Here is a 25,443-nt window from a genome sequence, read left to right as displayed (position 1 = left end):
ACCAGGGCAGTGGGTTGTAGGCATGGGACCCAGGGATGTGTGCCATATCGACTCTTCACTTTGTTCTGCACCAAAACACACAGTCTTCAAAGGTAGTGTGTAAGTTTAAAGGTAATGCACAATAAGTGCTGCAACCCTTAGAGGCCTTCCCTGGCCACAGTGCCCTGGGTACCTGTGGTACCATTCAGCAGGGCCAGAGAGTGCCAATTGGGTTTGGTCTTCAAAGCAGTTTTAGGGAAAGAAAATAGGCCCTGGGCACCTGTTTGACAGGAGCCCAGGGCACACTCAGTCAAAGTACATTAGCAGTTCAGCAAAAAGTGGGGACAACCACACAGAAAGAGGGCATTTTCTCACACAACCCCCCCAAACGAAAGAGGATGAGCCTAACCTTTCCCTAGAGAGTCTCCATTTTTTAAGTAGAAGAACCTGGAAAGTACATCTGCATTGGCATGGGCAGTCCCTGGTCTGTGTTCCACCACAAAGTCGATTCCCTGTAGGAAGACAGACCACCTCAACAGTTTAAGATGTTCAACTTTCATCTGCATTAGGTGTTAGAAAGTGAGTACCAAACAAGTATGGCCTCAACTTCTTCAGTGACCAAACCACAGCAAAGCAACAAACGCAATAAATAAATACATAAGGGCTCCCTGTCAATGGCACTCCAACGCTGCTCCCTGGGGAGAAGCCTTCTGCTTATATAAGCAACAGGTTGGTCTTGATCATTGGACTGGGATAGGACTGCTCCTACCCCTAGCTCAGAGGCATCAGTCTGCACAATGAACTGCTTGGTATAGTCTGGAGGTTTGAGAATTGGTACTGAGGACATTGCCTCTTTCAGGGTGTCAAAAGCCTTTTGACAGCTAACTTTCCATTTGACCTATTTGGGCATCTTCTTGAAGGTAAATTCTTAAATTTTACTTTCTTATAGTAAGACGGCTCCAATTCTCTTATCAGCAGCCCTCTGGCTTTTTCCCCAATTTCTAATTCATATATTGACGGTATCTCCCCAGCTTGTATCATTCCAATTGGTATTTTTGAGATGAATAACGGTGTCATTTTCTGGAGAAGCGCTGCCCAAAGGTATATCATCATATTAGGAATCGCCAAACCTCCCCTGTGCTGTGGTAATGATAAATATGCCAACGCCCTTCTTATTTTACCATAATTCCAAATAAATTTGGACATGCATGAGTCAATAGTTTTAATAATATTATCATCAACCATCAGGGGATAGCACGAAATAGATATAATATCCTCGGAAGGATGTTATTTTTTAAAAAGTTCCCCCTACCAATGATTGATAGGTGAAGATTATTTACCCTTAAGAGATCCTTTTTGATAGTCTTAATTAGGGGTTCATAATTAAGTTGATTAATAATCTCTACCTTGGGGGAAATACAAACTCCGAGATAAATGGCACTATCCACCTTCTTTGGATTTTCGTACAAAATATTCTCTGTACATAAAAGCATTGTTTTATCCCTGTTCAGGGAGTACCCTGAATATAAGCCAAAGGTCTGAGTGATTTGCTCGATTTCCTGAATAGTCTCAGCAGGGTTTGGTGTTAATACCGCCACGTCATCGGCGTATGCCAATATCTTGGTTTCATAGATCCCTACCGTAAGGGGTTCTATTATACGAGATGCAATTAGTTTTAGAATCAATGGACTGATAAACAAGGCGAATAAAATCGGTGAGCAAGGGCAGCCCTGCCTTGTGCCTCTTTGTATGTTAATCAATCCCGATTCTGTACCCATTACACTGAGTCTAGCCCTAGGGTCTAAGTACATTGCCTTGATGGATTTGGCAAACCCTGATCCAAAGTTATTAAATTCAAGAACTTTCCATACAAACTTCCAAGAAACTTGGTCGAAAGCCTTCTCAGCGTCGAGCAGGATACTCGACATCTGGCTCCCCGTCTTACTCAAGATGTCGAAAAGAGATATGGCCCTACGAGTGTGGTCTGTAGTACCCTTTCCAGGGATAAAACCATGCTGCCACGGGGAGACCAGATGTTCGACGACCCTACCGAGCCGGTTGGCGAGAATCTTGGCGAAGAGCTTTGAATCGGAATTGATTAACGAGATTGGACGGTATGAAGAGGGATATTCTGGAGATTTTCCATTTTTAGGAAAGATAGCGATATTCGTTAGTTTCCACGACTCAGGTAGAATACCACTCCATTGTACCCCCAAGAATAAATCTAGTAAATATGGTGATATTTGCTTTATAAGAATTCTATATAAATCTAATGGGATTTTGTCCGGGCCGGCAGCCTTCCCATAGGCCAACCCTGACAGTGCTTTTTGTAGCTCAGCGAACGAGATTTAAGATCATCCATAGTGCATGGAGTATTTGGAAAAGGCCCTCCAAACAATTAGCAATACCAAAATATACTAAATATACTCCGCTATGGCATAGCTCTGTCTTACCGATTCAATTTAATGATAGAACTGCCAAAAAATGGGAGAGCATGGGATTGCTGCAGTGGGGGACTTTTTTGGCTAGGAACCAAACCCTGGATTTCTGAATTTATAAACAATATTTTCTGTGCCTAGTAGTGATTTTCTTAAATGTATACAGCTGAACACTGTCCTTACTCAAGCTATCCCAAGAAATACATTGGAAAGCATTCCCTTCTTTGAGCTTATAGGGAAGCGGTCTACTAGGATAGGCACTATTTATGACGTATTAATTATGAAACAACGAGACGATCTCGAACATGTTGAGAGTAACTGGGCAGGCAAACTTGCCAATCCTAACGTGAAAATTGACATGTCATTATTTTTATCGCCTAAATTATTTTTAGCGTCTAATCTAAAGTCGCAACTTTATAAAACCATATATAATTTATATTATACGCCAGCTAAGTTATATACTTGGGGCAAAAGAATAAATAATGAATGTCCAAGATGCAGTCTGGGTCCTGCAAATATAATACATATGCTCGCAGAATGTTCCAAATTAGACCTATTAAAAAAATGATTTTGGATTATTGGGAAGAAGTGTTTGGTCATAAAATGATGGTATCAACAACACTTTATCTAGTAGGCTATGATAATACCCTCGGGCATAATAAGGAGGAGGAAACATGTTTATTCTTGGGTATGGCGGTGTACCGGATTATATTGCCGGCCCGGTGGAAAGAAGTTAATCCTCCTAGCTTCCAAATGTGGCTAACTCGCTTTTTAGGAATTTACAACCAAAAAATAGCTATCTATGAAGCTAGAGGTAAAAAGTCTAGAATACGTGGATGCCAAATCTGGTCTCCAATTACTGCTTGGTTAGACGATATAAGGAACGCTTTGTGATGATTATTTTTTTTATATAGACTTTTATGCTCTGATAAGCTAAATGAGAAAAAACTTATCGCTTATAATATTACTATGAATTGACTTTGATTTTAACCTTCATTAAATTTGATTGTCGTAATCTAATATTTCTTTTATATGTACTTTTTGTATTATTGGAGTATGAACTATGTATTTTTGTATTTTCTGAGACTGCTCTAAAAAAAAAAAAATGAAGGTAAGTTTTGTGAGGGGAGTCACAATTGACCCATATCCCTTCACAAACCTCCTGTAGTGCCCAGTCAAGCCAGGTAATGCACTGACTTGGGTGTGGGTTGTTGGAACTGCTGTGTCCATGATTGCCTGGAACTTGGGCTGTAAGGGTTGCACTTGGCCTCTAGCAAAAAGGTGGCCCAAGTATCCCAGCGTTCCGTGACAAATCTGGCATTTGGATGCCTTGATAGTTAGGCCTGCAGTTTGCAGGGCTTTTAAAACCTTCCAAAGGTGGATTAGGTGATCCAGCCAGGTGGAACTAAAGACACCTATATCATCAAGGTATATAAGGTATCAGTGGCACTAAGAGGGCTTTACTGCATCTAAGACGGACAGATTTACTTTTTAATATTTTAGGTGTTGGGGGCACTTTGTTTTTAACTCATAATTCGGGCATATTAGAAATCTTGGTAACTTGCTTACTTACTGTTTTTTCCTGCTGTTCTCGCCGCACTAGCCGTTCCGACCTTGGCGGTACCCGGAAGTTGATCGGGACCGCATTGCACCGGGGTTGGCGTGCTAGTTGTCTGGCTTGCATAAAGGGCTCGACAGGGCGACCGCGCTCCAGCCTGGAAGGAATTTTTCCTCTGTCTTGGTAAGGGGGAGTGAGAGTCTTTTATACTGAAGTGGTTACTCCAGGGTTTTTCTAGAATCGATATGTGTTGAAAACATTTGCTAATCCCCTGCCAATCCTTTCCTAAAGAAACATGAGCATATGCAGCTGGCTGTTGGCCATGAATGAAAAAGGTGGTGACCCCTGTACAGAATAAATCTACTGTGCTTGGGGACATGTTTTGTGTACGTCAGGCACAGATAATAAGAAATAGTACCAAGAGCCTGATTTTGGAGAGACAGAAGTGAGCTACTGGGTTAAAGGTCACCTGTGTAATACCATTATGTTGTTTGGATGGGAGGAAATGTACGTAATCGGTATGTACAATGTGGAACTAACCTAAGGGACTTGAAAAATGCATAGTCAACAACTCTCCATTACTCTTGGGTAGAAATGTGTTGCATAAATACATACACTATATTCCTTTGCCATATATTTACTAGGATAATTTAGAATTGGATAAAAAATTTGAGTGTTAATGCTTAGAGTAGGCAATTAAAAGGCAAATGTAATGTAGTAAAAGTGTTTTGTCTGTTTGAAATTATTGAGAATTTGACAAAGTTTATTTACCCCACTGTATGCAATGTCTCAACATTTTAGACATATCAATCTTTTTAAATTCAGAAGTTTGTAACTATTGATGGATTTCTTTCTGAATAATGATAATAAATACACTAGATTAAGGCGGAGAGGAACTGTCTCTCCACAACATTTGTTACTCTCAGGTCATTGATGAGGGGTGGTGAGGATTTTGTGATTTCGGAAATGATCACAGATAAGGTCACATGTGTCAGTTTGGTTCTCTTCAATACTTGATTCTTTGTTAGATATTGAAGTGCATTGTCTGATGCTTTGTGGTAATCATCTGCCAAAAAGGAGGGAGACCTGGGCTCACTGACAAGAGGAGGATTCGCTGGAGGATTTCAGAATCTGAAGAGAGCATTACATGCTAGAGTGAGATTTTAAAATCAGAGAGAAACATGCCCGAAACCACAACAGTGAATATGGTAAACACTTTGTGCATCAGTCGTATGTAAGTCTCTGTTGACCAATTATTAAAAATCATTACAATCATGGAGAATAAAAGTCTTAAAAGAGAGTTGTCAAAAAGAATTTTTGAACAGATGCATTACCAATTTCAAGATAATTCATGGCTGACATACCATACTGGACCATTGAAATCACATAAAACGTCATAAAAGTTATATTTCGTCCATTAGATTATGTAACCACTCGATATAATAATAATAAAACTTCCATGCGTTCAATCTTAGCAGCCTGGCCCAGCCCAGTAATTAAAGTGCCTTTGTGCAATCCCTTCGAACAAGCTATACTTAGTTGATATGGACATCATATATAATAATAAATAATAACTTAATCTATAAAGTGCCTCAATGTCTGTACTCAAAGCTTAACAGCATTTTATTAGGATAATTTGCAAGGAAACCTATGTTTCAGAACAAATTTCGGAAACTATCCATTGGAGGACTTATTTATAAATCCAAATAAATATAATTAAAAAGTTTTAAAAGCCTACGTGCCTTCATTCTTACATTTTTTTTTTAAAGGAGCGAGTTAAGGTTAGAATTATTTGACTCATTTTGGGTATATCGGGCAACTTTAATATCTGGTCGTAATGAACTTTACTAATTACAAACAGAAAGGGTTTACCTTAACTGACACCCATCTTACACCAGTGCAATAGCAATACTAATACAACAACAAGGCTATTAATATAACCATTTATTATTCCTGTAACACAGGCAAAACATCAGCCTGGGTCAGTTTCTTCTCAGCTATAAGGATGAACCTAAACAAATATGGTGTTAAAGCGTAGGTATTACCTATGAGGCACAATATAATTGATTTGCAGCACGTTCTTACTCCTATTTCCTTAATAATGGGTTTTAACAGTGTTTACCTCTCTTGTTGCAATATAGAGCAAATACATACAATATGCAATAGCATTCCATTGACACAACCACATAATCTGCAATTTTGTGTTGGCTAATGTTGTACCCATCTTGGAGTCCCATCCTTTGTTGGATAGCGGCCAAATCTTAACATAAGATATCTATCCCTTAAAACCGGTTTTGAATGGAAGGTTAAATAGGGTTGGGGCTCGGTTTTATTAAAGCGTTAATTAACCGACCAAGCATGCTTTTTTTGGGAAACAACCTTTACAACGCAACTTTTACAACGCACTACCATTACAACAAAACATTTACAATGCAACATCCATTACAACGCATGCCATTACAACGCAACCATTACAACGCATGACACTACAACGCATACCACTACAACGCATGTCTTTACAACGCAGTCATTACAACACATACCATTACAACGCATAACATTACCATCCAACACTTACCCTACTGTTGCACCCCCTGGAGTTAGAATAGTAATTTTTACCCCTACACTATCCAACAATTACCCTACTGTTGCACCCCCTGGAGTTAGAATAGTAATTTGTACCCCTACACTATCCAACACTTACCCTACTGTTGCACCCGCTGGAGTTAGAATAGTAATTTTTACCCCTACACTATCCAATACTTACCAAACATGCAATGAAATGCTATGCATTGTAATGGTATGCATTTTTAAAGGTATTATGCGTTCTAATGGAATGTGTTGTAAATGTAGTTTTTAAAATTTCGTTGTAATGGCATGTGTTGTAATGGAATGCGTTGTATTGGATGTTGCGTTGTAAAAAATGTGTTGTAAAGGTATGCATTGTAAAAGTGTGCGTTGTAACGTCATACATCCCTTTTTTTACCATTGCTTCCTTATCCAATAAAAACATAGTTGATTGATTTAACATCTGCTTTAAAACAATGTTGTTTCTATCCAAGTGTTCCAACGACGGGAACTTAAAAGTGGTGTGACTCTCCGTTAAATAGGATCTCCAAGCACTAGCATAGTCTTCATTTATTATTTCTTGCCAACATGAGTTGACAAGAGAGTCAGAATCTGATAGATAAAATGAAAATAGACATTTTAGAAATGTGGATTGTCTCACCAGAGTTTAGCTTATTAGGCCGAACTCTAGTCTGTCATTGAGACATTCTGAACAAGTGGATGAAGAAGTATGTTTTTTAAAAAAAATATTCATTTCCCAGGTGAGCAGATAATGACACCTTCTTGCGGAAGCTGGTGCTGGCACAGCAGATGATTGGTGATGGGACCCATTGTGACTTCCTCGTGTGACAAACCATACACCTGAACTTTAAAGACTCTTTATATATGATTACTTTTTGAGAACATTTTTCAGTATGTCATTGACACAACTGTTGTAAATGTTAATTAGAACTGTTAGGTTGGATAGAGGCTGGAACCTTTAGTTGGGTCAGAAATGACTGATGGAAAGGAGGAATGGTTCTTGTGGAGCAGGGAAATTGTTTCCAAGGATATGAAATCAGAGGGCCTGGTGATGCACTTCACAATCAAGTGGTCAAGGGATTCATAGACAGAATTTCTGATTGCTTTGTAGCGCCTGAAGCTGGTGGAAATAACATCCGGACCTCAAACATGATGGTCGCCTCAATTCCAGAGAGAGGTAGGTCAGAGTGAAGTTTGGTGTGAATTTCTTGTGTAACAAGGGTTGTGTGTTGCAGATTATAGGTGATTGTCATGGGTGAAGCATGAATTTCTTGTCTCCTTTGGTGACTGACAAGCACTGAGCTGTACCTGTTAGTATGGGGAGCAGCACCCCAAACCCCAAAGGTTAGGCTCTCTGAAATTCAGATCACCCCAAATTTTACCTTTAGCTGTTCCGCTTCAATCCTCGATCTATCAATAAAGAACCCCATCCTCATTATCAGACCTAACATTAGTTTAGCCAAGTATAAATAACGAACTGGGAACATTCAGTAACTGTGTTCTAGATCAGGAATATTTAAAGGGTTTTATTACAAAATCTCAAAATATGCTGTGAAGTCTCAAATGCATAATACATAGTCAGAAATCCAATTATTCTAAGTCATAAAATGAACAGCTCAATTATAAGTGGAGAGGACAGAGTCCCTGGTAGAAAAGGGAAGCCATCTCATTATAATTGATATAATCACAAAGAAACCAACATCATCTCCGGCAGAAAAGGAAAGGCCTCCCAAGTAAATAGACATAGCCCCTACTAGGCAGGAATGTCTTCTGGCTCACCTAACAAAATTGAGTTTTTTTACACAATTTCAGAGCAATTAACCCCCTTGCTGCCAGACCTTGGGTCCCCACTACCCCCCAGCCAAACCCTTTTTTGGCTATTTGGGGTATTTCATGCTTAGGCCCACATACCTTTTTTGTCCATATAAGGTATCCAGGCCTGGAGGAACATATACTCCTCTTTTATAGTTACCCCCACTTTTTGCCTGGTGTTATGCTGTTTCGGATTTGTCTGACTTTGACCCTGCCAATCAGGACCTCCGTCTATGTGCTTTCTCTCCTAAATGAGTTATGGTGAGTACTTAGGTACATCCCAGATTGGTCACTGGTGTATCCTTATAAGTCCCTAGTATATGGTACAGAGGTTCACAGTGCATAGGTACCCTAGGGGCCCCCATGGGCTAAAGCATGTATTATGTCACCCATGAGAGACCACTCAAACTGTGACTAAAGGTCTGCCATTGCAGCCTGTGTAAGCTGGTGCTAGCACTTACGGCAGATATAGGTTTCCCTATATCTAAGGTCACGGCACATAAAACCTATAAGTCACCCCTAAACCAGGTCTTTCAAGCCTGAAGGCAAGGTGCTCTGTTCTAAGTGTGAGGGTGCCCCTACATGAGCGGGACACCCCTACAAATTTCAGAGTCCATTCTCCTGGGTTGTAAGTGCATCAGCCATTACAATATATAGAGGGGCCATGTGTCATTAAGCAATGACAATCTCTAAACTGGCTGTAATGAACTCTGTCATGTTTGGTATAAAAAACGGTTGTAATCATACCTCTCACACCGGGTATGATTCCATGCACTGTAAAGCTCCTCCGTGAGGCCCTCAGTGATCCCGGTACGTGTCTTCCAGAACCAGACAGTGACCAGCGACCCTTGACCCTGCTTGCAGGTCAGGCCACTCCACACGCCGCACAGCACCCCCGCTGTGTCAGTGTCTCCCCCGCTGCCGCCGTGAGTTCACCGCTCCTCCCCTTCATTCAGTGCCTGCTGATCTCTCATCACTGCTGCCTCTTTTTCTTCTGTGTCCCCCTGATATTGTAGTTAACTCGTTTTCCTTACTGTATTTTATTTTCTCCTCACTGCCTCGTTTCTGTGTGTCCCTAACCCCCCCTTTTGCCACCAGCACCCTCGCTCTTCCCCCGTTCCCGCCGCTGCTTCCCTGTGGCCCGCCCACTTGCTCGCCCATAGACCGCCCCGCTCCCGCCTCCCAGCTGCTCCTCCCTCCCTCCTACCCTTATATGGCGGACGCTGCGCTGCCACGCGCAGCGGGCGCCCCGCTGGCGCTCCAAAGGCGTGCCTAAGGCAAGCCCGTCTGCGCCCGCCCGCGCCTGGACCACGCCCAGCGCTAGAACTACTGGCCCCCGCAAACACCACTATGACGACTGCGCCTTATGATGCCAGCACCCTCCACGCACTCAACCCCGGACGACAACACACCTGCTACCAGGCCTCCCCCGAAGCGCACCCAAGGACCCTTCACCTGCCGGAACTGTAGCTTCACCAGTGCTAGGCCCTCAAATCATTCTACTGAAGGACCCAACTACCTCAGCTGCATACTCCTCAACACCCGCTCTGCCCGCAAACACACCGTCGAACTATGGGACCTCCTCCATTCTACCCCCCAGACATTGCCTTCCTGACGGAGACCTGGCTGAACCCCACCTCAGCTCCCGACATCGCCAAAACCATTCTGGAAGGCTACAAGATCACCCACAGGGACCGCACCAATGGTGTAGGAGGAGGAATCACCATTGTCTACAGGGACACCATCAGAGTCTCGACCAACACCGACCACACCCTCAGCACCGCCGAACACATGCACTTCCAGTACCACACCGACCCCAACACCACCCTCAGAGGAACCCTCATCTACAGATCCCCCGGACCCTGACCACAGTTCAGCGACTCCATCGCTGACTTCATCAGCACTCACGCCCTCGCCTCCACAGACTACATCCTCCTGGGAGACCTGAACTTCCACCTCAAGAACAACAACGACACCAACTCTACCACCCTGATGGACAACCTTGCCAACCTCAGACTCAGACAGCTCGTGACAACACCAACCCACGCCGCTGGCCACACACTGGACCCCATCTTCACCACAAGCTCCCAAGTCTCCTTTAACCACACCACCAAACCCCACTGGACCAACCACCACTGCATCCAATTTCCCTTCAGGAAGCCCACCACGCACCAACGCACCCATCTCATGCCACGAGCTGCTGGCGCAAGGTCACAGAAGACCAGCTAACCACCACCCTTGCCCTGTGTCCACCCGCCGACCCCTGCGAGCCCGCCACCGCCACCCGCAACCTCAGAAAATGGATTACCGACTGCGCCAGCACCCTCACCCCGCTCAAGACTCCCTCCAACAGCCACACCAACAAGAAAGCCACCTGGTTCACTGAAGACCTCCAGGCCTCTAAATGAACATGCAGAAAACTGGAGAAGAACTGACTCTGCGAACGAACACCGGACAGCTACACATCCCACAAGAACGCCACCCGCAGACACAACCAACTCATCAGACCTGCCAAGAGGGCCTCATTTAAAGACCGCCTCAAAAACAGCGCACACAACAGCAAAGAGCTATTCAACGTCGTGAAGGAACTCTCCAACCCCAGCTCCAACACCAACGACATTCCGCCTTCGCAAGATCTGTCCGACGCACTGGCCATCTTCTTCCACCGAAAAATCGCCGACATCCACAACAGCTTCAACACCACTACCGCCCCAACAACCATCGCCCTCACCACCACCACCTGCACCAACCGATTGCTCTCATGGACCAGCGTCAACGACGAGGACACCAGCGAGATCATGAACACCATCCACTCCAGATCAGCGCTAGACCCATGCCCTCACCACATCTTCAACAAAGCCAGCACATCCATCGCACTCCATCTCCGGAAAGTAATCAACATCTCCTTTGAGACAGCAACATTCCCGGAAAGCTAGAAGCACACCCAGATCAAAGCCTTACTCAAGAAGCCCAAGGACCTCAAGAACTTCCGACCCATCTGCCTGCTCCCTTTCCCGGCAAAGGACACCGAGAAAATCGTCAACAAACAGCTGACCCGCTTCCTTGAGGAGAACAGCATCCTGGGCCCTCCTCGCCGCCACCGATGACATCAGGACCCTGCTCGATAATGGAGAAACAGTGGCCCTCATCCTCCTGGACCTGTCAGCCGCCTTCGACATGGTCTGCCACTGCACACTACGAACACGTCTACATGATGCCGGATTCCAAGAGAAGGCCCTGGACTGGACCACATCCTTCCGCTCCGGCAGAACTCAGAGCGTCCACCTCCCCCCCTTCCGCTCCACTGCCACAGAAATCATCTGTGACGTAACCCAGGGCTCCTCCCTCAGCCCGACGCAGTTCAACATCTACATGGCACCGCTCGCCCACATCGCCTAATAGCACAACCTCAACATCATCTCCTACGCCAACGACAGCCAACTGATCATCTCCCTCACCAAAGACTCTCACACCGCCAAAACCAACCTCCACAAAGGAATGAAGGCCGTCGCCGAATTAATGAGGAACAGCCAGCTGAAGCTGAGCTCAGACAAAATGGAGGTCCTCATCCTCGGCTCCACCCCCTCAGCCTGGGATGACTCCTGGTGGCCGACAACCCTAGGAACAGCCCCGACACCCACCGACCACGCATGCAACCTGGGGATCATCCTCGACTCCACCCTCCCCATGACTAAGCAGGTCAACGCCGTCTCCTCATTCTGCTTCAACACCCTCCGAATGCTCCGCAGGATCTTCAAGTGGATCCCCACCGAGACAAGAAGAACGGTCACCCAGGCCCTCGTCACCAGCAGGATGGACTATGGAAACACCCTCTACGCAGAAAGTCGGCCAAGATCCTAAGACAATTGCAATGCATACAGATCGCCTCAGCACGTCTGATCCTCGACATCCCCCGCGGCAGCCACATCACACCCCACCTGAGAGACCTGCTCTGGCTCCCCATCAACAAGAGGATAACCTTCAAACTCCTCATCCATGCACACAAAGCCCTCCACAAGACCGGCCTAGCATACCTCAACAGACAACTCAACTTCTACTCCCCCACCCCCAGCTAGGCTCCGCCAGCCACGCCCTCGCCACCATCCCCCGCATTCGAAGAGCAACCACCGGTGGCAGTTCCTTCTCTCACCTCCCCGCTAACACCTGGAACACCCTCCCCACCAACCTACGGTAGACCCAAGACCTACCGGCCTTCAGAAGACTCCTCAAGACCTGGTTCTTCGACCACTAGCAGCACCCCCCCAGCGCCATGGCATGATTGTTTGATTGATTGATTGATTGACCAGAGACATGTTTCTGCCCTTCTGCTGCTGAGCCAAGCTTGAGCAGGGGAAGGCAGAATAATAGATATCCTGTCACATGGAGGTGTGACCACCTCCCAGATGGTGTTAGTCTATTGGGGCAGGTTGGGGATGCTTGCCAGCAGCACTGCGACTGCTTGAAGATCACACTTGGTGCCCTCCTTGCATACTCCAGTTCAAACCAGTTCAGAGAGCTGTTGTCTCCCACTCTGGCATGAAACTGGACAAAGGACATGGGAGTACCCTCCCGACTGTCGAGCACCACCTCTGGGAGGGACCCCTAAATTGTCCCTCCTTGTTTTTAAAAGACTTGATAGATTGGATAACCTGGTTAAAACTGGTGAAACAAAAAGGAAAGGGTCAATCATCTTGGATCAAGTTAGAGCAGATCGCCTTTTGAAGGAGCTGGAAAATGCAAACAATATATTGTCATCAAAAAAACAGGTTAACACCAGTACCTCGGGTGGGGCACTAAGCAATTCTGTTTCTGCCTCTCCATTGACGGAACAATTATCAGTAAAACCCACAACCACTAAAAAGGGGCCAGCTATGAGTAAGGTTAACACATCCACGAAACCAACTCCTATACCTGCCCCTAGGACAGTTGTCATTCCATCGACTTCTAATACCTCCGCTCCAACCAACAATAGTGGCCCAACCATTTTAAGTGCAGCTCCAAAACCGTGAGCGGTTAATAACAACGTGGGCACTGGCTCCCAAGGGTCTACTAAATCTTTTAAACATCAAGGACCAGCATTACATCTGCCACCGGATGCCTGTCCTTTTGTTCTGGTTCTAGCAGGTGTCCCGCCTTTGAGGGAGGATCAGGGGGAATCGTGGGTGCAATTGCGGAATAAGAGCATAGACTGGCTAACTAAACACAAAGGTGTTGGTTTCGATATCTCTAGAGAGATTATATCTGCGCGTAGGGTATCGTGGGTTGGCCCTTTACTCAAGGACAAGGAAGGCGACTGCGTAGTCCTCAACTTTAATAATCCTGGGACAGTAAGAAACCTCCTAAACAGAAATTGCAATTATTCAACCATCCCAACTGTTGCAACTATGTTACCCTTGAGTTATTTCTACAGACAACCGGCCACTCAACCTCGCCCACCCCCTATGCAATTCACAGTGCCATTAACGCATTCACAACCAGCACCTTTTATGCATTTTCAACCACCACCTGTGCATTTTCGCCCACCTCCTATGCAATTCCACCAACCCTATTTCCCATTACAAATGTACAATAGATATGCACCACTTTCGGACCTGGATATGCAAGACTGACCATCTTCGACTACTTTTGACGATTCTTCTCCGGTATCCGAACTCTTGATTGCCCCGGAAAACTCGCCTCAAAGAACCCTGAGCAAACAACATCAGACCCTTGCTCATTTGCCTTTGGACTCAGTACTGTCTATTGTTAGCTGGAATATAGCTGGCCTAAATTCTAAATTGAAAATTTCAGAGTGGCTTAAGTGGGTTGATAATAATTGTGATATATTGTTGCTACAAGAAACATGGAGTACCATGTCACCAACAATTGAGGGCTTCTGCTGCCACAATCTTAAGGCTCTGCCGTCACCCATGGGTCGACCTAGTGGGGGACTATCTATTTGGTCCAAGATAAAATACGGGGTGCATACTAAATTGATCCCTACACCAGGTATCTGTTGTTTTATGGCCATCAAGTACATTAACAGATTGAAATTATGTATTATAAACTTTTATAATAATGATTTTGTTAGTCGCCCAAATGGCAATTTTATATTATTGTTTAATTTTATCGATGAAATTATGGGGGGGAAAAAGCATGGATCTTTCGATGGTATCTGCATCGGAGGGGATTTTAATGCACACTTGTATCGCCATAGCCCAATATGTAAGAATGGGGCAGAATTGAAAGATTTTATAGCTTCCCATGACTTAGTTAATGCTATGGAATTTGCAGGTACAGGTATAAATAATGTAACAACCCCCACTTTCATAGGTCAGGGCTGTGCTTCTACGATTGATTATATTTTCACATGCCCTGAGTTAAGTGAAATAACCTTAAAAGCTGAAGTCGTCTGTTCTGCATATAGTGATCACTATCCGCTTAAAGTTAACATACACAATCCCCAGACCTCAAGGGCTGCAGCGAAACCAGATGTAGGTCCTTTAAACCTAGCTTTATCAACTGATAGATTGAGACTAGCATGGAAGGGAGCTGACAATAAAGGGATACTCTCCAGAGTAATTAAAAAACACCCTGAGACAGTTGAGACTTGCCTGTCGCATACAAGTCCGGGCAATGAGGTGGTTGGCGCTTTTGGTGATCTATGTAGGGCAATTAAAATTGAATCATCTAAACCTGTTAGGCAGAACATCTTGCAGGGACCCCGATGGTTTGATACCTCCTGCTCTAGGGCCAACAGGGATTTGAGGGCTGCACTTAACACCAGCCCGAGGGACCCTCAACTTGTGAGAACACTAAGATCACAATATAAAAGGGTCTTATACATTAGATCTGAAACCCTAGTAATTAAACATTGGGAATCACTCACGCGCACCGCCAAACTGAAGGACTCAATGGGATTCTGGAAAGAAGTCAAGTCGTTAAGATCATTTGGCTCTAACATCAGCCAAATTAACAGTAATATAACGGGCGAGGCATGGGTAGAGCATTTCTCCCAAATTTATGCCGCATCAGCTACCCCTTCAGACACTGTCCATCCATCCCCCAGTGATGAACCCTTGACCTTTTCATTATTTGAGGTCGAGGACGCGATCACTGATAGTGCTAGCAATAAAGCTCCGGGCCCTGATGGTCTCTCCATCGACCAAATAAAATCAGAAATTAATTTCTGGGCTCCTCTTTTATGCAACCTATTTAATAACCTAAATGACAGCTCAATCCCCGAATCCTGGTCGAACAGTGTCATCGTGCCTATTTTTAAGAAAGGCGATAGGTCGGATCCCGCTTGCTACCGCCCGATTTCACTAATCGACAATACGTTAAAAGTCTTGGGAAGAGTAATCTTCAGAAGGATAAGGGATTGGGCTGAAGAAAACAATATTCTTCACTGTAGTCAATTGGGTTTTAGAAGTAAGGTGGGCACCACAGAACAATGCTTAAATCTAAACCTGATTATGGCTAAATATATTATTGTTAAAAAATCCCCTCTTTATTTAGGTTTTATGGACTTGAGTTCTGCGTTTGATTTTGTTAACCGTTCTAGGTTGTGGTCAGTTTTGCTTGATTATGGTTTGGACGATTCATTGGTGTATTTCCTTTCTTATTTACATAGGGATCTAAAAGCACGAGTACGAATTAACAATGATGGTGATCTGTCTGACGACATCCCTATTAGTAGAGGTGTTAGACAGGGCTGCGTACTCGCCCCATTGCTTTTTATTTTATATATTAATAGGTTAAGCTACACTTTGAGTGAGATTGTTAAGGATGTCCCCATAATAAACGGCTCGCCCATCACTACTCTTCTTTATGCGGATGACGCTGTATTGATGGGGCGTACGCCGAATGCATTACGCACTTTAATCTCCGGCTTTGTTGCCTTCATGTCCGACCTTGGTTTAAATACCAATTTTAAAAAATCTTTTATAATGAATTGTGGACCAAAGAAGTATAACATTGCATCCATTAAATCGGGTAATAATATTTTAAAATGCACCAGCACTTTTCCTTATTTAGGGTTGACATTTTCTAATTCAGGCTCATGGCAGCAACATGTAGCCTTTGCAAGTAACAAAATTGGCAAGTCGATTAACTCGATCCTATCCCTCCGCCAACCGAAACTGGCTGATGTTGTTACCCCTCTTCTTTCCATCTACCGTACCCAATGTCGACCTACTGGGACTTACGGTGCAGAAGTATGGGGATATTGTAACAGCTCGGCCCTTCAGGTGGCAGAAAATAGATTCTGTAGGAGGGTGCTAGGGGGAGTCCCCTGTGCTCCCACTTTGATTTGTCATAATGAATTGAGGCTGCCATACATTGCTGATTTTATAAAGTCAAGGCCTGCCCTATTTTGGATTAAAATCTGGTTAAACCCAGCAGCAACACTGACTCGTAGTATTATATCTGACTGTTTGTCTAGTGACAGATCTCAACATATACCTTGGCTAAAAGCAGTCAAAACTAGCCTGCAACAGGTGGGACTAGGATCTTTATTTAGTTCCCCTGACTTAATTGTACCCGCCCATAAAAACAGCATTAAACGGGCACTTTTGGAGGTATATACTGAGGAAAGGATGAGATCAGAATCTAGTAAACCTGTGGTCATGAAATACTCACGCATTTGTGACCCAGATGCTGATAATCCTAACAGTTTTATTAGATATTTGACATTGCCAATAGGTAGATGGAACCGGAGTCTTTTATTTAGGTTCCGGGAGGGAAGCTTAGTTTATTTGCTTAGCTTCCCCATTGGCTACAATAAAAATTTAGAAGAACTGGATTGTCCCTGTTCTTTAGGTGGACGACAAAATCTACTGCATTATTTCTTCTTTTGTGGCCATTACAAATTGTATACATGTCAATATTTAAGACCAATCTTACGTAAATATAATCTACGGGAATCTATTCCTGCTCTACAATTTTTGCAAATGCTGCATATGGATGATGTTATTTACTCTGTTAGCTGTTTTATAAAAGCCTGTGTAAAATCTAGGGCAACCATGGAAACTGGATAATGGATAACAGAGTTATGTTGGTTCACGTACTCGAGTATCAGTTACTAAATAGTAATAATATTGAATGATTTTATGAGATACTTTTATATTGGGCAACTGTGGATATTGATGAATTAATACTCTTTAGTATTAGGCACTATGCACTTTACAAATTATATTATGCACTTTAAGTCATCTTGCTGCTTAACCTAAAACCTAATTCAATTATTGTCTTATGTGTATGAATTGTTTTTAATGTTTCTAATGTATTCTCATTCTGTATGTACTTTTATGGATGTATTAATCCGAATAAAGATCATTTGAATTGAATTGAATTGTCCCAACCCTTTCCTTAGGTTACTTAAGGGCTTACCTGTGGGTGGGTCCCTATATTTGTCGTGGAACAAGATTCAGATCTGACACCACTTCTGCTCGACCATCTGGGCACTCTGGACATCCGTGGACTTTGCTCTGGGCACCAAGACTGCAACTGGGAGGACTACTGCTGCTCCTGTTCTCGTAGTCCTGCTCATCTGCTGCAAAGTCTGTGCCTGTGCTTCAAACAGGATCCTCAGAAGGCCTGTGGCCATCCAAGACAGCTGAAGGAATCTCCCTTGAAGTGAAGGAGTCACTTCCCTACATCTGCAGGCACCGCAACAAATCTGGCCAGTCTGCTGATCCAGGGCTCCCATGGACTCTGAAAGGTTTAGCAACTCAGGTGGTGGTTCTTCAACTTCCTCAAGGCCTGCACTGTCTTCTCACTGAGTTTTAGGCCAGTATCCTTCGTCGGAACCACAGGAACCGAACCCATGTGCACCATGCCAACTTGCCATTGCAAATGCTTATTGGCTCTCTTTCCTCAGAGATCTTCAGGCTCCAAGTAGCCTCAACCTCAATCATCTCCTGTGACCAAGATATTCCTCCTCACCACATCTCTTGTACTGTGGTCCTGCGTCTTTGGCGAGCTTCTCGAGGTCTTCTTGCGACTCCAGTGCCTCCGGCCTGCAGGTCCTCTTGAGGATCTTTTTTACTCCAGTGGGATCCCCTGATTGCTCGGGCCTACTCTGACTCACGTGCTTGTGGTGAGTCATTTGGACCTTGCTGATCCCGACACTGCACCTTTTATTGCTTGCGATATTGTTTGCAGTTGCCAAGGCTTATTGGTCCTCCAGACAGTCGTCGACCCCTCAACTCTCGACATCTGCAGTGGGTCAGCTTGTGAACAGCTCCTGGTCTTCCACAGCATTGCCTGATCCACACAGCTGCAACTCCAAGGTCACTGTCAACTCTCCGGCAACATCTGATATTGGTAGGCATTCGCCATCCATGCCTCCTGGTCACTGTTCTGAGTGGCATGAACTTTGTCCCCTCTGCTTGCAGGTGCTTCTCATCATGAATCCACCTTTGGGTTCCACCAGACACTTTCCCCTTTTTTACCAGCGGCATCTTCCTGAAGTCCTCCATTAAGTTTGGTGGCGGTTTCGACGCCACTTCGCACCTATGCACCCGGCTTCCCTGATGTAAGTATCCTGGTTCCTAGGGTATCCATGGGTGGGGTGGCTCTTCAACATTTTTTCTTCCATTGGGATTCTTCAGGGTCCGCTGGGAAGGGTCCTTCTTCTTTAAAACTGCAACTGCGACTTAACCATTTACTTAAATTGAGCATGCAGTCATGTTCCCACACTGTACCAGCTTCTGTGGGGTTCCTGGTTACTTACCTTGGGTGCTTCCGTGGGTCCCCAGCACTTCTAGTCTTGACTTGAGTCGTGGTTCTTATACCACTATTTTAGTATATGGTTTGGTCTCCCCCTGGCGACCACTGTGTCTTTGTGCTACTTACCTGTTTTATTTGCAAAGTATTGTGTGCATTGTGTAATTCTCCTGGTTGGAGACGTTTGTATGTGTTAGTGAGTGTCTTATAAGAAATATCTATTTTTATAAATACATTGTGTGGTTCTTAAGTAAGATTACGTTCTGGTAAAACAAGCTGCTTTACGCTCCTTCTACTAAGCCTGGAGGCTATTCTCCACAGTTACCACTTAGAGAGCTTTCGGAGGTTGTCTAAGACCACTAACATCACCATAAGGGTAGTAAGGATTAGTGCCGGGTGCTACACTTCCGTAAGTGAGCACCATATACTAAGCCAGCCTCCGACATTAGTGTGCAGCGATTGAGATTCAAGCCTGCATTGTTTTACCAGCTAATCTTGGTGTGGATTAATTGAAAAACCATAACTAATATTAAGCACATATAATACAGCTTAGATGCCATTCTTCAAGACTCTACCCTCTATTAATCACAAGGTAGCCTATAGGAATATTGTTACTGTGGAAGAGGAGTTAACCTTTCGAGTAAGTTCCTTTCTGAAAGTGGCAGTATGTGCTCGTAACTCAATGTGTACCCTCTGAAATCTATCTTTGCTAAATTTTACTCTTTTTATACCGCAGATTCATCTTGTTGAGATCTCTTTTTATACTGTATTTTTAACCACAATGAATTGAAATTTCTAGTGTGTCTAACATTGCAAGTGCCGCTGAAGTTCCATTACTGGGTTCTTCCACTGGTGCATAGTCCATTGTCCCTTACTGGGCTCATCGCTCTTCTGCTGGTGCATAGTCTTTTGTTCATTATTGGGCTTAACCTCTCCAACTGGTGCATAGTTCATTGTCTGTTACTGGTTTTGTATTGCCACATTTAGATGAAAAGTCCATTTTATTTAATATGGATGTTGTTTTCTGCTCACTCCTGTTACTTGCCCCCTCCCAACCCGTTCTATATGAGTATCTTTCCCTATGTAGCTTTGCACAAAACCAACTTATGTCATTGTAAATTTCCTAAATATGCGTGAATTTGAATGAACTTCCTAGTGTTTCTAACATTGCAAGTGCCCAAAGTCCTCCCGCTGAAGTTCCATTCCTGGGATTAGCGCTCTTCCGCTGGTGCATAGTCCATTGTTCATTACTTGGCTCATCGCTCTTCCGCTGGCGCATAGTCCATTGTTCATTACTGGGCTTAGCCTCTCCAACTGGTGCATAGTTCATTGTCCATTACTGGGTTTAGCGCTGTTCCACTGGTGCATAGTCCATTGTCCATTACTGGGCTTAGCGCTCTTCCACTGGTGCATAGTCCATTGTCCATTACTGGGCTCAGCACTCCACCAATGGTGCATAGTCCATTGTCCATTGCTGGGCTTAGCCTTTCCAACTGGTGCATAGTCCATTATCCATTACTGGGCTTAGCACTCTTCCACTGGTGCATAGTCCATTGTCCATTACTGGGATCATCGCTCTTCTACTGGTGCATAGTTCATTATCCATTACTGGGATCATAGCTCTTCCACTGGTGCATAGTCCATTGTCCATTACTGCGCTCATCGCTCTTCCGCTGGTCCATAGTCCATTGTCCATTATTGGGCTCATCGCTCTTCTGCTGGTGCATTGTCCATTGTTCATTACTGGGCTTAGCCTCTCCAACTGGTGCATAGTTCATTGTCCATTACTGGGTTTGGCGCTTTTCCATTGGCGCATAGTCCATTGTTCATTACTGGGCATAGCCTCTCCAACTGGTGCATAGTCCATTGTCTCTGACTGGAATCATCGCTCTTCTACTGGTGAATAGTTCATTGTCCATTATTAGGCTCAGTACTCCACTGATGGTGCATAGTCCATTGTCCATTACTGGGCTTAGCCTCTCCAACTGGTCCATAGTCCATTGTCTCTTACTGGGATCATCGCTCTTCTACTGGTGCATAGTTCATTGTCCATTACTGGGTTTAGAGCTCTTCCACTGGAGCATAGTCCATTGTCCATTACTGGGCTCATCGCTCTTCCGCTGGTGCATAGTCCATTGTCCATTACTAGGCTCATCGCTCTTCCACTGGTCCATAGTCCATTGTTCATTACTGGGCTTAGCCTCTCCAACTGGTGCATAGTTCATTGTCCATTACTGGGTTTATCGCTCTTCCACTGGTGCATAGTCCATTGTCCATTACTGGGCTTAGCGCGCTTCCACTTCCACTGGTGCATAGTCCATTGTTCATTACTGGGCTTGGCCTCTCCAACTGGTGCTTAGTTCATTGTCCATTACTGGGTTTAGCGCTCTTCCACTGGTGCATAGTCCATTGTTCCTTACTGGGCTTAGCCTCTCCAACTGGTGCTTAGTCCATTGTCCCTTACTGGGCTTAGTGCAGTCTAATGTGGCAAAAAAACAAAACAGTAATGGACAATAAACTATGGACCAGTTGGAGAGAGCTAAGCCCAGTAATGGACAATGGACTAAGCACCAGCGGAAGAGTGCGGAGCCCAGTAATGGACAATGGACTATGCACAAGTGGAAGAGCACTAAGCCCAGTAATGGACAATGGACTAAGCACCAGCGGAAGAGTGCGGAGCCCAGTAATGGACAATGGACTATGCACCAGTGGAAGAGCGCTAAGCCCAGTAATGGCCAACGTACTGTGCACCAGCAGAAGAGTGATAAGCCCAGTGATGGACAATGGACTATTGTCAAGACCTCCGTCTCCATTGTAAGCTCATTCAGGAAATCAAGCAAGAAAAATCGACTATTCAGAATCAAGTCCAAATATCTGCAGTGGCGGAGAAACCATCGAGTCACTTCATTGTTTGTCAAAAGATGTATAACTGAGATGAGTGGTTTGACATTGAATAATGGCTGTCAAAGATGGACGCGGCTAGAAACGAAAAGCCGGTCTAGTCTTTTTGATTGCGCGCACAGTGTCTGGAAGAAAGTGCGCGTTCAATTAACGAACTGCGTACTTCAACTGTCAAGTTCCAGCGAGCGCCACGTTTTCCCCAACGACTCCAGTCAAGCTGAAAATTCCTGTTCTAGACTCTTGCCGGTGAAGAATAAACGCATGCGCAACGAGGGAGAAGCAAGTGAGGTATTCCGGTGTTCAGTTTAGCGGCTGCTAGACACACCGGTTGCGAATTCTGTATGACTTTTGGTGCGTCTCGCACTCATGTTCTGAGACTAATTTATAGTACTTGGAGAATTCCTTAGTGGAGTAACTATCCGTGTTCTTCCAAGCCTCCTTAGTTGACACATAGTTAGGTGTTCAGAAATCTGAAGTATTAGAGAACTAATCATTCCTACAGTTGAAATTCATTACAGCTATCGCCTGTCAGTCAAAAGGTAACAAGAGATACATAGTATGCATAAGAGTCCATTATAGCTGTTGGATAGTGTTTTAATGATACCATGTTATACAGGTTCAGGCGAATTAACTTTCAACCAATATTACGAGGGAGAGGTTTCAGCCCAGGTTCAGAGGGTAAGAGATTTCTAACTTAATGGTTAAAGTAACTGGGTATTTAGTAGAACTGTGGTTACATGTTCTGTTTGTCTGCAGGTGTTACTACCACGCCCGCAAGAACCAAGGTGACGACGACGAAGTACAGAAGGTTGTCACCCGCTGTCTAGAGCAGGCACTCTCTCTCTCTCATCCGCTTCCCCTTTCCCCCCTGCTTCAGGGGTTACCTTGAATATCTTTCGGGTGGCCCTTGGGGTGGAGGGGCATTGGGACCTACGTCGACTCCTGTGGTTCCTGGCCTTCGTGACAGATTGAAGTGCCCTTAACCACCTGAGTCAACATGGCCGAGGGTATAGATCTCAGATCCTTAGCGGGAATCTTAGATGGGTTACAGAACCAACTCACACAAGCAGCGGAGGAGAATAGAGTCCTTAGAGATCAGGTGAAAAAATCCCAGCAACAACCGCAACATTTGCAACATAAAATGGAACACATTCTCGCAGGAACTACTCCTTTGCCAGCTCAGGATCTTACACATCGTTCGGCTACCGAGGTAGCAACCCAGGTAGTGCATTCGGTAGCTCCCATCATTCCCTTAGCAAATCCAGAGCGATTTAATGGGGATCCACATAAGGCTCAGATTGTTATCACCCAGTGTGCTTTACATTTTCTGTGTCGACCAGTGGTCTTTAAGGAGGACCAAGCCAAAGTCGCAATTATGTTGTCCTATTTGAGTGGTGATGCTGCCGCCTGGTCCCTGCCATTAGTCTCCCGTAATGACGCTGCCTTGTACCATTTTGAACTGTTCAAGAAAGAGTTCTTAAGAATATTTGACCGAAGAACCGCTAATCAAGCCACCAATAACGAATTATTGGACCTTAAACAAGGAAACCGAGAATTAGTAGCCTACATTGCTCAATTCAATAAATTAATCATAGAGACTGATTGGCCCGATAGTAAACGCTCTGCAATATTCTATCGGGGCTTAAAGGATGAATTAAAAGATGCATTAGCGCAGATCCCTAAGCGACCGCAGGATATTTCAGAGTTGATTGATTTGGTTCTACAGATCGAACATCAGCAGTTCGAGAGGCGGTCAGAGAAGAAGAAGGATTACAGAACGTTCGTACCCCGTCTTGATCGAATCAAGTCTGAAGGAAGCAAACTGGAAGTTAGTTCCGGGGTGGAACCCATGCAAATTGGTTCAATTCGAGGGCCACTCTCTAAAGAAGAGAAAGAGAAGCGGAGGACGAACAATTTGTGTTTGTACTGTGGTGGTTCTGGTCACTTTGTAAGAGAATGTCCGAAAAAACCGAAGATGAATCAAGGGTTAAAAGACAGATCCCATCAGTGAACGGAGTTGCCCTGATGGGATGTTCTGAAGAGTCAACTCAAGGACAACAACAGTTGATCAACACTCTTCAGTCAGCAGCGCCACATTTGACTGTTTCTTTCTCTGTAAGGTTCGGAACGCAAGAAATCAAGGAAGTCTCCGTTATGATTGACTCCGGTGTTACTGGTAACTTTTGCGACATGAAGTACGCTCAAGAGGTTGGAATCAAGGCCATTCGGAAGAAACACATAGAGGTGGTGAAGGCTGTTGATGGCACCAATTTGACTTCCGGTCCTATCGTCGAGGAAACTGAAACTTTGGAATTGGAAGGTCTACAGGGACATCAAAATATATTAGATTTAATCTAATCGATGCACCACAATTCCAATTGATTTTGGGGTTACCGTCGTTGACGGAACATAATCCAGTCATTGACTGGGAGAGAAGAACTGTTACAATGACCTCAGAGTACTGTCGAAAGAATTGTTGTTCCAAGTTAAAAATCAAGTCTGAAGGGTCTCCAGCTACAGAATTGGCTCAGCTTCCAGTAAACATTTGCATTGTTGATTCGCAGGTAATTCCTGAGGAGTATCAGGACCTAGCGAGTGTGTTTGACAAGAAGAATGCGGAAAGGCCTTCACCTCACAGAGAGTATGATTGTAAGATTGAGTTGGAGGCGGGAGCAGTCTTACCTTGCAGCCGCATATATGCGCTAACAGAGGCCGAGAACACATATTTGAAAGAATATTTGGAGGAATACACGAAGATAGGATTTATACGTCCGTCTCAGTCACCTGTGTCTTCGCCTCTATTTTTCCGACCCAAGAAGGATGGAACCTTGCGCACCTGCATTGATTACAGAGCATTAAACCAGGTCACTGTTAAGAACCAGTACCCTTTGCCGCATATCTCTCAAATGTTGGACCAGGTAAAAGGGGCCAAAATCTATACAAAGTTAGACTTACGCGGGGCCTACCATTTGGTAAGGGTTGCAAAGGGAGACAAGTGGAAAACAGCCTTCTGGACAAAGTATGGCTTTTTTGAATATCAAGTAATGCCCTATGGGTTGAGCAACGCTCCAGCGGCGTTCTAGAATTTTGTCAACGATGTCCTTCGGGAGTTTCTAAACCGCATAGCCGTGGTGTATATCGATGACATATTGATATATTCAGATTGTGTGGAGGACCATGTCGAGCATGTGAGGGCCATTCTACAGAGGTTACTGGAAAACCACCTTTTTGTTAATCTTGAGAAGTGTTCCTTTCACGTGGAGAAGGTGGAGTTTCTGGGTTTCGTTCTGTCTGCCGATGGAGTATCGATGGATAATTCTAAGGTGCAAGCCATACAGGATTGGCCGTCCCCTAAAAGCGTGAAGGAAATACAAAGTTTAATTGGCTTCGCCAATTTTTATCGAAGATTCATTCCTGACTTTTCCACCAAGGTTGCGCCTATCACTCAGTTGTTAAAGA

At 44.5% G+C, this 25,443-nt stretch overlaps 1 protein-coding gene across 1 annotated transcript in view; it reads left to right on the top strand.

The window, feature by feature from the left end:
- LOC147706613 (uncharacterized) overlaps positions 1-25,443 on the top strand; it is a 213,740-nt gene that overhangs the window by 141,637 nt on the left and 46,660 nt on the right. Inside the window, exon 3 of the mRNA XM_086929105.1 lies at positions 7,676-7,741. Within this exon, the coding sequence (XP_086785231.1) occupies positions 7,676-7,741 (66 nt within the window). The remainder of the gene's footprint in view (positions 1-7,675; positions 7,742-25,443) is intronic.

This window comes from Lissotriton vulgaris, chromosome 7 (assembly GCF_964263255.1).
Source record: "Lissotriton vulgaris chromosome 7, aLisVul1.2, whole genome shotgun sequence".
NCBI lineage: Eukaryota > Metazoa > Chordata > Amphibia > Caudata > Salamandridae > Lissotriton > Lissotriton vulgaris.
Note: the sequence above shows the minus strand (reverse complement) of the source record. Positions and strands in the feature narration are given on the sequence as shown.